We start from the raw sequence: 13093 nt of genomic DNA, 5'->3' as shown, positions 1-13093 counted from the left end.
ACCACAAGCTAAAACAGCTCCTGTTGTCTTTCGGTACATGATGGWACAAATGAGAGAGCAGTGTAGTCAAGTTCTGTAAAAATCGGTGAAGTAAACTCTTCACACAGCAGTTTAGAGATCCATGCATCAACAGAAATCCTAACCAAGCACATTTTCCTAGCTAAGTCAAACAGCAAAGAATGAGATTCCTAATATGACCAGCTGWCACTTTACAGGGAAGTAGATGAAAAGACAGAAAAAAATGCATACCAAACAAACCTAGGAGAGTCTCTTTTGCTCCTCCTTAGGTCTGTGCAAGCTGTACATATATGCTGAGCTCCCAGACAGCATATTTCCAAGATTTCATGTTTAAACAGAAAAGGCTCCTCTTACTGGAAGAAGCTYTGATGGCACTAACAGATTTGGACTAACCATGAACTTTTGATCGTTTCTTTGACAACACAGTAGAACTTGTTTAGCAAGGTCAGCAAGCAGCTATCTCGTGATGCTGCATGGAATTTATTACAATGAGAGCCTAAAGGCAGGGCAAGATGTTGCTGCAACAGGGCAAGTTTGTTTTCATATTTTWTGCAGTAAGATAAATATTTTGCTTTGCAAGCCTGCAGTTAACMGACTCAAACAAATAAAAATCACCTCTGAATAGTTAGAAATCTGCAAGCATCCTATATTTCTCACAGTATCCACCAAAGAGAAGGCTGATTACTGCTCCCAGCTAAGCACAAGTAATAAGGTGTGCTCACTGCACAGACACACAAGTGGAAAAGTGTGGTAGACAATATGCACATTCCTATGAAATAGAGACCGGGGTGGAAAGAGATCTTARAACAACTGCACTTTACCTCTATTTGTGCTGGCACTGCTGTCACAAAAACCCTCACCTGCACTCCYCCTCTACCTGCTTACCTTTGGCCTCAGCCTCACTCCAGTGTGCTGCAACAGAACTGCTGTGCAGACAGACAGTGGTTTGGAGGAACAGAAAAGGGATTTGATGAATAAAAACTCAGACTAAAAAATGGGCTGGAGCGACTTTTTTACAGTTTAGTCAGTTCTCCACAAAGAATATAAAGAGATGCATAAGAGTCAGATGAATTCCTTGTCTGAATCTTACATTAATTTTCCGAAACTGTGAAAAGTACGACCGATAAAATGATGGAAGTCCCAACAAGGAATTTTCTAGATCCAGTAATTTGCAGGTATCCCCATCCAACATCACATTGGCAGAGTGAAGATGGCCATAAGGAAATCCTTTCTCATGCAAGAACTTTAATACCTGAAAAAATCCAATAGAGAAGCACTGTCACAAGATACTCTGATGATCTCAAGATCATAAGATCATCAGTTTAAATGCTTCAATACCAAAGCAGACACATAATAAATGAGGCCCCCATTTGGAATGTTCACTCARCTTGATCTTCTATTTACATCCTCTTTGGCTGACTATTCATTCCCATTTCACTGATAACAGTTCTCACAAAACAAATAATTGATGCTGATCCTCAAAGCAGGCTTATAGACACCTCCCAAATTGATCTGGAAACTAAAATTTAAAATTCTACTGAATATGATAGTCTGAGTAAAAATTTTTTTTTTAAAACACGCTAATGACCATGCATTTATGGCACATATGCAGGCTATGAGTTACTTCCTTCTCTTTTTACACAAGGARCAGACTATATTATCACCTCTCTCCCATTTAAGCTACACACACACCAACTTCATTTTCTCTTTTTTGGGTCATAAATGGTCTCACACATATATATCTAAATTCAACTCAGCAGCTTATCTCAATTTACATTTAGCTTTGAATTCTGCTGCTGAAATAATGCTTGTGTGCTCAAAAGTTTATCTACTTTTTGTAATTAAGCCAGTTTGCCACAATAAAAATCAAAAAAGCTGGTAAATAAAGCAAAAACCAAAGTACCTCTAATATTTGCCTTCCATATGTTTTTATTTGCTGAAGTTCAAGACCTTGAATTTTTTTAGGATTGCAATACTTTTTCAGGAAYGGGTCTTTTGGCTTTGCCTTTGAAAGAAACACATATCAAATATCAGAAAAATCAGTATTTGTCTTAGTTYGCTTAGCAATTGATGGCAAACACTTTTATAAAAGACATCAATGGTCATTCCAACAAACATTCTGCCATTCAGGTTGGGGATGGGGGAGAAACATTACCTTATAAATAAGGTCCTTTAGTGTCCCTTTTTCACTGAATGGTCTAATAACCAGYGCTGATGATTCGTTGGCAGTGGCAAAAGTGATTTTGTAAATATAGGGATGCTACCAAAAGAAGAAACTGCAGGTAAATTTTAGATGACAGATTTTTTAATTCATGTGTTCAATTCACAAGTAAGAAAAGATCAGACAAAATTGTAYATTTAAAGTAGTAAATTGGATTCTGTCAGTGATATTGAATAACTCAAGTTATTCAGTCTTAAYCTGGAGTAAATGCAAAGAAAATGTCACAAAGACATTATTCAATTAACACATAAATTAAAACYGAAAAATATCCATTTGAGCCAYTCTATCACATGCTTAACATCYATGAAGAGAGACTCGTTTTGGAGTYAAATGCCAGATTTTTAGGCAGAGATGCCTATTGGATTTATTGTGTGGCATTTCACAGCAGCTTAGATTGTACAGCCTCCATTGCAACTATACTAAGATACTCCTGTCTTAAGTCCAAAGAACTGAAAAAATAATTATACTCGTTCCACTGCCTCATCCACTGCTGCMTGAGAACATCCCAGCTCACGGGTTAGCAATTATACCTAAATAGCACYATCCTAACAGCCTAAAGGTGTTGAGGAGATGAAATAAAAGCTCATGATCTCACAGGACTGCACAATAAAAAAATCAAATTAACCACAACACTGAATCTCCTGTAATAATCCTGCAGGATTATTACTTATGCTGAGAACATATTACCTCATAGTATATGGGAAATGTAATTAAAAGGTTTGCAAATGTTTAAATGAAAGCAACTCTAAAATTACAAACTATGTCAACTAGGCTAGATGGGCTTTTCCAAGATCAGTCCCTGACACACACTTTTGTGCTGGCACAATTTAAAAATCTTCAATCAATACTCACAGAACAGGAAGAAAGAAGTTTCACAGCATACTGTAAGTCTCTGTCAGACAAGTACTTATCAGGGCCAAGATCAGCCTGGAAATAAACAGGAAAAGMATGGCATTATAATAAATGTTGTATTCCATACAGAAAATGTGATCAGTGTTCTACTCTGGCAAATTCGGACACATGTTTGAAGRCACATTTGAAGTGCAAGCAAGGAAATTATACATGCAGAATGAAAGCTGAAAAGGCTGAATAAGACCTTGGTTTTACAACACAAACAGTCTGACCATAAATACTACTGCCTCTTTCCTCCCCCAGATCTGACATGCATTACTACCACTGAATGAACTTTGCCAACCCCAGACTGGGGCCTGTGTACATTGGGAACTGATAAGGCACCTTCTTCCTCTGCAGCAAGAAAAACTTCCCTCCTCCCCCAGGCTTTAGTGACCTCTACTCTCCAGTGAAGTCTCACAAAGAGCTGTGCTCATGCAATTAACAGGGCAAGCATTTCAGCACAGGAGCAAGAGCAACTGCTGTTACAGGAGCAATTCATGTCCCTCTCACCTACCAGTTTGTCAGTACAACTAAAGATCCGAGCAAGAAAACCCATGACTTTAAAAAGGATCATCTTGTTATTTGCAGTGAGCAAATTTGTATTATGGCCAACAGCCACATCATTACAACTAAAGATTCCTGAGGAGGGTTTGGGAGCAAATGACCAGGCCCAGAAACTTGCAAACTGGATTTGGCACCCGAGGAAAGAAACACAAAAAATTCCCACTCCATGCTCTCTCAAAGCYTGAGCTCTTCAATCTCTCTCCCCATCACTCACACATTGCAGTCAAATTCAAACTCAGAGTGAAATTGAGAAAGATTTAAGTATGAAATAAAAGCATAGTTACCCAGCTTAACACTAGCCGTTCCTTTGGTTGATTCTTAATTTTCATTAAGAAATATTTCTTACGTATTCGCCAGCCTACAAAGAATGTAAAGAAAAAAGTCAGCAGCAGCTTTAATTCAACATTGCTGAATCACACAGCTTACAGGCAGGACAAGGTCTGTACAGTATTGGAATTTTAGGACAACTCATATAGTTGGGRAAAAAATCAGGCAAGTTTTCACACACACATGCATTTCTTACCTATATCTTTTAATGGTTCTACTACTTCCCACTTTGGCTCTGATCGGAAGAACATTGAAACATGCTGTAAGGCAATTTCTGGAAAGAAAAATGAGACAAAGRAGGGGRAAAAGAAGRAARAAATTTAGATGTTTTTAAGACACTATATAATGTAATTATCTACATATGAGGTAAGATCTAATGCCAGAAAAAAATTCAGACTGAAAGTCAGCAAAATCACTTCAAAAGGAAATCAGATAAAAACACAGTTAGAGGGCATTTGCATTTTTAACCTGATAACTCAAATCCAGAGAGAAAAAAGACAAAGCACTGCTTGGAGCATTTAGCTTACCGATTTCCATTCTATCTATCTGCACTGGATCTACATTTCCAAGTCTAAACCACAGCTCATTTCCCACACGAGGTGTACACAACACATTAGAACATCAAATGTTTCTGCTATACCTGTAAAAGTGTTTTTATCTCTTTAATGTGCATCCATATTGCTATTGCTCTGTGTAGTTTATGTAACCTAATTAGTTCTGTCTCACTGTGTGTTATTATGCCCTTTTCTGTGCAGGCAGAGGTATTTGGCCAGCTATCATGAGCCTTCATACATTTTGGGGGCCCAGGGGGAGGACACYCATCTGGTTAGTGAATTCTCCCACAGCTGGGAACACAACTGGTTTATTCATGAAGTGACTTGAGGGGAAATCTCAATGAGAAGTGTGGGGGGGAAAGGGAATCATGCCAACAAGGAATTTTCTCTAACATGGCTTATCTTGGCATAGAAATACAGCAAAAAGGTAAGGATGTGCTGATCTCTCTGCATTGTATCTTCTTTCTTTGGAAGTAAGCTAGAAAAAAAAAATTAATAAATATCCTCTCACTCCAGTATTGAAGAAATGACAAATGAATGGTGTCTCCAAAGACCATAGGCAAAGACACGTGTCACCAACTTCCCAGCAACTTGCAGGAAAAACAATCYTGATGAAAGTGTTCAGAATTAATACAGAAGTCACAATGTCTCCTTGAGAATTTATATTGGTTCGTCAACTTTAGCCAGACAAACTGCATCCTTAAAGAGTTGCTAATAATTTACGACTCCTGCACAGCTTATCAGATACATCTGGGAAATGTTCTTTGTATTTTGAAGCTGAAGATACAAGAATGTAACATAAAGGGAGAGAAAAAAAGACAAATGAAAAGGAAGTAGTGAGTTCCTGCTTCAGTAGGCTCTGCTTTTAAGAAAACAAGCTTTGCATTCTGCAAAGAGTTGGTTTGCCTATGAACTAAATTTGTGGAGTGGGTTTCATCACTAAGAGGAAGTTTTTTCAGTCTGTAAGACAAATATTTAATGATATCCAATGGCTGAAGCTGAAGTAAGACAAAGTCAAAGAAGAAACAGTAATGAAGAAACTGATCACTGGGATATCATTTTAAAGAATGCAGTGACTTTCCAGTATTTGTGGGAAGAGGGTGTCTGGCTTATTCTAGCCTTAAAAAAATACTTGGCCTAGCTCATCTTGGCCTARTTCTAGAAGACTCACACCCCAGAGCAAGATAACCACAATTCTTGAAAGATTCAGTGTTTAGAAGATGGGCTGTTTTAACAGAACACAAAGCTGAAAAACCTAACTCTACCTCACACTCTGACAGACAAATGATTTCCCAACACCAGCTCTTTTAATTTATTATGAATTGAGAAAAGTAGAAGTCACTCTCATTAGCCCCCCTCCTCCAAGTTCTGTTTATACAGATCTTGACCTCCTTCACTCCTCTGTGAAATAATTCAAATATTTCTTTTTGAAAATCCCAGCAGGATCCATGCACAGAGCTGGAGAAGCATTATCATAAATAATACCAGGCACAGTATGATAATTTTGAAGATTGTTCCCTCCATGCTTCCATGTAGATCCTGGCCAGCATTCACAGAAGATACACAGCACATGCTGACACCAAACAGTAACACAGTTTTGTATTCCCTACTTACCAGTGTAGTTTACAGAATAGCTGTTTGGGTCCAAGAATTTCTTTACCAGTTCACAGTTAGACAATATGTGATGGGTAGTAATTACATCCAGGTAGGCYTGAAGTCCCTTCTGTCTTTCAGCAATGAATTCACGCTCCATATTTCCAATCAATTTTTTTGGAGGAAGAGGTAGACTTAGAGTTGAGATCTTAAAAGAGAGGAAAAATTACTAACCTTGTTCTCAAAATACCTCAATGCCAACTAGAAATCCAGAAAGTAAAAGGCTCTCAGCACCAAGCTAACTACTGGATAACTCTTTYTGTACTGTGTATGTACAAGCTTTTGTATTTTTCCTAAGCACCKTTATCAGAGTCAGATGACAGCTTGCATCCCACTGTGAAGAGATTAGTAAGTGGAACAACACTGAAAAAAGGAGGAGAAAAATTTTTGCTAGTGAGTCACATATTTAAGATCACTACACAAAACTTTCAGATACTAAATGGCTACAATTTTTAGCTGGATTCTTTCTATGACATACCTCTGCCACAGCACAAAAACAATTCACACCTTACCATTTTTTTCTGGATAGGATTTATACTTTCTTATTTCATCAAGTGCAGATTAGTAACTTTCCTATGTCTATGTATTTGTAGGTAATATAAAAYCCCTTCTGCTAGTACTTTAAATCTGTAATTTTAAATACAGTGCAGCTTTTCCTTTTTATCTTCTGAATGTGTTCCTGTACATTTTTGAAACATCTATACATCTTTCAACCCAGAAATAGCTGCAATCTACCAGGGGATGTACAGTAATTGTTTTATACTGACATAAGAGATCCAAAACTTCAGGAAAAAAATCAGAGAAATCCTTCAAAATGGGACAATTAAAAAAATATACAGAAATTCAAAGCCTTGTGTAAGTCAGATCAAAGAGATCATCTTAATGTTTATATTCAATTACGTCATGTGAATTGCCAGAATACATTTTTTGTGTTGTTAACACATGATTGTCCTGCAGATCAAAGCACCTGCCTTGGGTAAGCTGAATCTCCAAGGGAGTTATCTTTAAGAATTGTGTGTTGCAGGAATCAATTACACCAGATGCAATAACCTCATTTCCAAAGCAAACAGTTCACCAGGGAGAAGACAGGGACTTTTGGTGTTTGAACAACTTTCATTTTAACTAGTGGAAAAGGTAATGGATTAGTTCAACAAACTGGGGCARAAGTAGCATTCCCCTTCCTTTCTACCTCCTTCATTTGAACATAGGAGTTGTCCCCTGCTAGCTTTAGCAACTTCTTCTACTTCTTGTTCTGTGCCTGCAAATTATGGACTGAAAAAGAACTATAACTGTCTGAATTATGGAAGCTGTTAATAAAAACCAGGAGTAAACCCAAAAGCAACCACATATCACTTACAGCCAGTAATTCACCAAAGTAGTTTTAACACCAGATGCAAACAAAACTCTCCTTTGGCGGACCACGCTTACTTCAATCCAAAACCAAGTTTCTAAATAAAAACTAATTCCTTTTCTGGTATTGCTCACTTAAAAAACATGTCAAATCATAATCACATTTACCTTCTTGACCTGACAGCTTGCTACWACAGGAGAGAAACTGACTTTAATTCACATGTTTTCAAACCACTATTACTTGTTTTAAAACTAATTAATCAGACTTCTGCTACTTTTCAGCAGAAAGTAACATTCAGGCCCAGGTTTTTGTAGCAATCTGCCAAAACACACAGCACAGCACAGCAAGAACACCACACCACAGAAGAACACCTCACTGAGGGCCTGACCTTGCAAAAACCTCACATGCTTTCAGACACTACTTGTCAGTGGCCCCAGCTCACCACTGGAGCCAGGATGGGCTTCGCCACGGAAGAACCTGGGAATTAACATTCTTATCTTCAAACCACAGCCCACTCAGGAATGTCTGTTCAAAAGCTGCAATAAAATGCTTCACAAAAGCCAGATATCTTGCTGTGAATTCCAGTACTTCCAGTACCAGCACTTCACTTGACAAAATAGAAGAGCGGCCAATGTTCTCCACTGATCTCTGTCAAGTAAGTAAAGAGGAAGAAATGCAGAACAGACTGGAAGAAGCTTTTCAATCCAGTACAGCTGAGTGTTCAGGGAATCCCTCTTGAAACTTTCTGATACAGATCAGGGTCACAGGTACACACCTCTCCTTATTTTCCAAGGTATTTGGCAGGACTGCATTCCCTAGCCTAGACAATTTTGAAATTCTCAGCCCTTACTGTTATTACACAGATAGTACCAGATTAACAACAGAAGATTTGCATTCCAATTCAATGGCAGCTGTGCTCAAACATAACTACCCGAACATACAGAGAGATCAAGTATGCCACAAGAACTTGGATAACTTGGGGCTTTACMTCCACAGGAAGCTCCAGCAGTTTTTCCAGCAGATTTTTAGCTTTGAAAGAGGTAGATTAGGGKTTTTGGTATATTCTTATTGGTCCCTATTTTGGGAGGGTTGCTTTGTTTGGAGTTTTGTTTGTCTACTCTAATTTCATTATACACAAGATGAGAATTTAAAGAGTTTAAAAAYGTATCATGGGACCTGAATATTGTAATGGAATATTGCTGCTTATTTGGATGGAAACATCTGAGGACTGCTGCATTGTCATAATGGATGAGGAAACTTCAGCTCCAGCATCACAAAAAGTAATTATCAAAAACTCTGAAACAGTGAGAGAAAAGAGCCATTGGAGGAGACCAACTGYGAAAGCACATGGCCTGCTAATTTATCTACCCTCTCATATCCTCCCATTAAAGGTAGAGATATATTTCAATAATTCTTTTGCATGTTTTCCATTCATCCAAGCAGCTGACATCTTTTCCCTGGATCTTAGTCTCTCCTGTTTCAAATTTCCCCTTTGTCCCACTCTACAAGTTGCTGTCAGATCATTTCCTGGACCCTCCACTTTTATTAGTCACCTCCAGCTCAGATATAAAGGCCTTTTCCTTCTAAATGCCATCATRCATAACCTATTTACCTTCACTTTATAGACTTTCCACCTAACTCTGCAGTACCTGTCATTTCTGAATTTTAAGTCTTAAAGGTCCATTGCTTTCTCTACTAAAGCTGCCTCATTTGAAAGGTAAATGAGAAGGCAACAAAGCCTTTTCATGCCTTAACGCATTCTATTCCTTCACGGTTAAAAGGAGCTTGTTATAGGTGGCTGCAAAGTGAACTCTTCCTTCTTTTTAAAACTTCCATAAAATTCTTTCTCTGTGATCTCTATCAAAGCTATGGTTAAGACCACATTGACCCCAAGGTACTGTGATGACTAGTACAATCTCAACTCCTTGTGTTCCCATGGGTTTTCGTCTAATTTTAAATCTTTGATGTCTCTGGAGCAGGAGACACCTCTGTATTGCATTTATTCAGCACATCACAGAGAAGGTTTCTAGGTCATGACAAAAGTTTCTACGTGCTACTGCACATTTAACAGAATAATTCCACAAGGAAACCATGCTGCATCTGTTGAATTACGACCGATTTGCCCCTATCCACCTGCAGCACAGGAAGCAGTTACAGTGTGCTGTCAGAGCACACAAATCAACACCCTTACAGGGTTTTGCTCACCAAGGTTCATCAAGCAGACAGTTCATTTTATTTGGGGAGGAGGGAATAAGTGGAAGTAGTATTAAGCTCTTGAATTCACGCAACATTTAACAAGGGAAAAAACTTCAAACCACAAAAATCTATCCTCAAATCGTGTCATTCACTTTTTATCCTGTTGGTCCAGTATGGAAATCTCAAGTAATGAGTTTGTCTCCTGTAGATGTTAATCACTGCTGCTTCTCSCCTGTTCCCAAACACACTCACATACCCTGCTCTTTCCCACACAAACTAAAAAGAAATAATTGTCCTAAAAAGCAGAAGAAAACACACAGTAAGTCCAGTGTCTGACCAAGGAACACCCCTCAGTGACACAGAAAACCATCACATGAGAAGCAGCATCTGGTAGTGCTTTTAGACAAATATAAATAATGAGACACATAGCACTTCAATGCTGAATTTATAAGGTTGGTATGTGCCTTGGCTTTCACCAAATCAAAGGAGGAACAAATAAAAACACATAAAACCGGAACAAGTCACAGGACTAAAGGGAGAGATTCAGTATCTGCCAATTTCCTCCATTTCTAAATAAATTGATCCTATTGATGCTAAAATTTAAGTTTTACAAGAGAAAACTTAAGGGCGAAAAATTAAACAAAGTTACATTTGCAGTCACAGTTYGTCTTTACAGCTATGTGAATTCTTATTTTTTCTTCACCATTATATATAAAAATATCACAAGACATTTTGAATATATCCTTCTAATGACATTTTTTATTTACATGAAGAGTGAAAGTTACCTGCAGGCTGTTATTCAGTAAGTCAAAGTCACTATATCGCCTCACAATCTGGAAAATAAAAGACAAAGTTCAGGAAACAATTACTTTTTCCATTATCATTTTACTTCTCAAAATCCCATCAGAGAAAAGTAATTCCCRTTTCCAACCATCTTATTATTTTAACAATTTTTGTACAAATGCCTAACTGCCGGATTTATGTCACATTGCCAGAGAGCAAAACATTCTTTAATCACAACCCAATCAGACAGAAAATGCATTTCTAAAAATTATCTTAAAACATTATTTGTGAGCAAAGTTGTCTGCAAACAAGGCATTTTTGCCATTTTAGATGCAACAGCTTTTCATAGTCATCTTCATTACTGTTTCTTGGTTTCATTGGTCTCATATCAGCAGAGCTGTGATTTTARCACTGAGAAAGGCAAACTGGCATTTGAGATTTTAAAATTATGGTTGTACCAACACACAGTAGAAACACATGACAGATATTTTTCTTGGAATATTCAGAATAGCAGCAGACAACATGCCTTCTGTASCTGGCAGCAATACTGTTTTTCTCTTAGTTTTGACCAAAAGAATTTAAGCACTTCATGTTCTCAATTCCAAATCAACATTTCTCTTTCCAGATCAAATTTTAAAAGCTAGAAAGAGACAATTTTCAAACTCTTCCTAAAAAAACATCCTGGTTGCATGAACCACAACTCAAGAAATTACCTGCCARCTGTTTTCTGTTGAAACTCCTCTCTGGACACGGATTATGTATTCCTAATAAAAAGAAAAAGTCATTASAAATGAGAACTAATGAGCTGAAGAAAGTTATTAGGTACTTCTTCAAATATGACAACTAACATTAAAACTCAGAAAATTCAGGTTTTAATGAATTTGGGGAAGGTCAGACCTGGGTTTGCTCACACTCATCCCTAACAGATATCTTGCTCTGCTTTCCCAGTGTAGAAGACAAGGAGAGGTCCAGGAGCCTGCACACCTGTGGAGCACTTGAGCAGTTTAATTTACTTAGAGAAAAAGCCAGCAAACACATAATCAGCACACATCTCTACCCACAACAGCTGAAGAAACCTCTCTCTCCTCACCTCCAGTATCTTAAAAGTACCCTCAGGAATTATTGCCACCACCATAACAGAGTAAAATGCCAATGAACACCCACAGYTCCGCAACCTCTCATTATTTTTGTACTAGAAGGTTACCACAAAACTTTGGAATGTGCTTAGTTGGAAATAATAGAAATCCAAGATGTCACAAAACAAAACACGTAGCCMTTATACTAGAATTAAAGTACCTATTTTCAGAAAGTCAGCCTGACATGCTCCCTCCACATTCTCTCCTCTTACCCAYTTGAAATCATAATTATGGTATCTTCCTGCAAAACAAGAAGCCCAAATSGTCACAAAGAGCAACATAAATCCACAGAGCTGACTGCCATTCAACCCGTGTAATTATGCTGGGAAACTGTGACAGACAACAATTAAAGGGACACCTGAAAACCCATATTCACCACTAGCATGGTGACTGTTGCTGCATTTTGGGAAGTAGGAAGAGGCTACTTCACACACAGACAAAAATTGCAGCAACTGCTTATTCATCAAGTCTCAAAGGAACATTGGCTGTTTCTCTAAAAAACCACGCCAGTGATGATTCACCATGTGCAGTCATTCATCTTTTCTAGGGTTTTGAAAGAAGCAGAGTTATTGCTCAATCCCTTGTAGCACTTGCTCTWTATCCAGTGGTTATCATTTTCTATTGTGCATCAAGAAAATGCTCCAGGACTGGCAGAACACAAATTCATTAAACAACTTCAAAGCATCTTATTGCACACAACCACCCTGGTCAACACAGCTCTTCTAGAGAGCCTCGTGATAAACAGCTTGGGGCTCAGAGCTCATTCTCACAGTAAGATTATTTTTTTTAAAAAAAAAAAGGTATTTGGGCCGCAACTATTTTTTCTAACACTTACTCGAGCATTTTCCCATCCCATCCATATCTGCTTTGGTGCCCTAATGCACTAATCAAGTTCCTTTTTTTATGTCACAGGGTTTGCAATTGGAAAGAGAAGAGCAAACACTCTCTAGGTGTGATCATTAGTTCTGTCTGTATGGAGAAGGTCAGTCCCCACCACACTGTCTCTGACTGTAATGAATTGTTGTCCAACTCAGCACYACGCTGTCAGTAAAACTAATGAGAAAGCCTAAATGGTTTTCTGGGTTGGTTGAGGAGGTTTTTTCCCCAAAGCTGGTACAAGATTGAAAGTCAAAGAATAGCAACAGTAGAAGAAAAGTAGATTGTAAAAGAAATACAATCCCATTCCCAGTATCTGCCATGGCTACACATAATCAGCAGACCACAGTATGTTGAGTTCTAGTGAGAAGTTGATACTTCCTATTGCCTCCGTGTGGCAACAAGCTTGTCGTGGGATTATAATTAGCACCACTGATATATGTTTCCCATAGGACCGGAGAAGAGCTTTCAACTCTTCAAGTCTAAATGCACAAAAGCCTTTATTACTCTGCCAAATTCT

The 13093-nt window shown here is 38.1% G+C and overlaps 1 protein-coding gene across 5 annotated transcripts in view; it reads right to left on the bottom strand.

Moving 5' to 3' along the window:
• PXK (PX domain containing serine/threonine kinase like) overlaps nt 1–13093 on the bottom strand; it is a 33373-nt gene that overhangs the window by 13544 nt on the left and 6736 nt on the right. For 3 of the 5 annotated variants that reach the window (XM_057390354.1, XM_057390355.1, XM_057390356.1), the window contains exons 2-10: nt 11275–11325; nt 10564–10611; nt 6193–6379; nt 4221–4298; nt 3982–4055; nt 3092–3166; nt 2174–2278; nt 1922–2023; nt 1109–1270 (exon numbers count right to left, since the gene is read on the bottom strand). In XM_057390354.1, coding sequence (XP_057246337.1) covers nt 1109–1270; nt 1922–2023; nt 2174–2278; nt 3092–3166; nt 3982–4055; nt 4221–4298; nt 6193–6379; nt 10564–10611; nt 11275–11325 — 882 coding nt within the window. Of the gene's footprint in view, nt 1–1108; nt 1271–1921; nt 2024–2173; nt 2279–3091; nt 3167–3981; nt 4056–4220; nt 4299–6192; nt 6380–10563; nt 10612–11274; nt 11326–11458; nt 12048–13093 lie in introns of those variants that run through there. The other 2 variants (XM_057390353.1, XM_057390352.1) reach the window with 2 other exon arrangements.

The sequence above is a fragment of the Malurus melanocephalus genome, unplaced genomic scaffold (assembly GCF_030028575.1).
Source record: "Malurus melanocephalus ecotype Western Australia unplaced genomic scaffold, MMel_1.1 scaffold_24, whole genome shotgun sequence".
NCBI classification, from domain to species: Eukaryota; Metazoa; Chordata; class Aves; order Passeriformes; family Maluridae; genus Malurus; species Malurus melanocephalus.
Note: the sequence above shows the minus strand (reverse complement) of the source record. Positions and strands in the feature narration are given on the sequence as shown.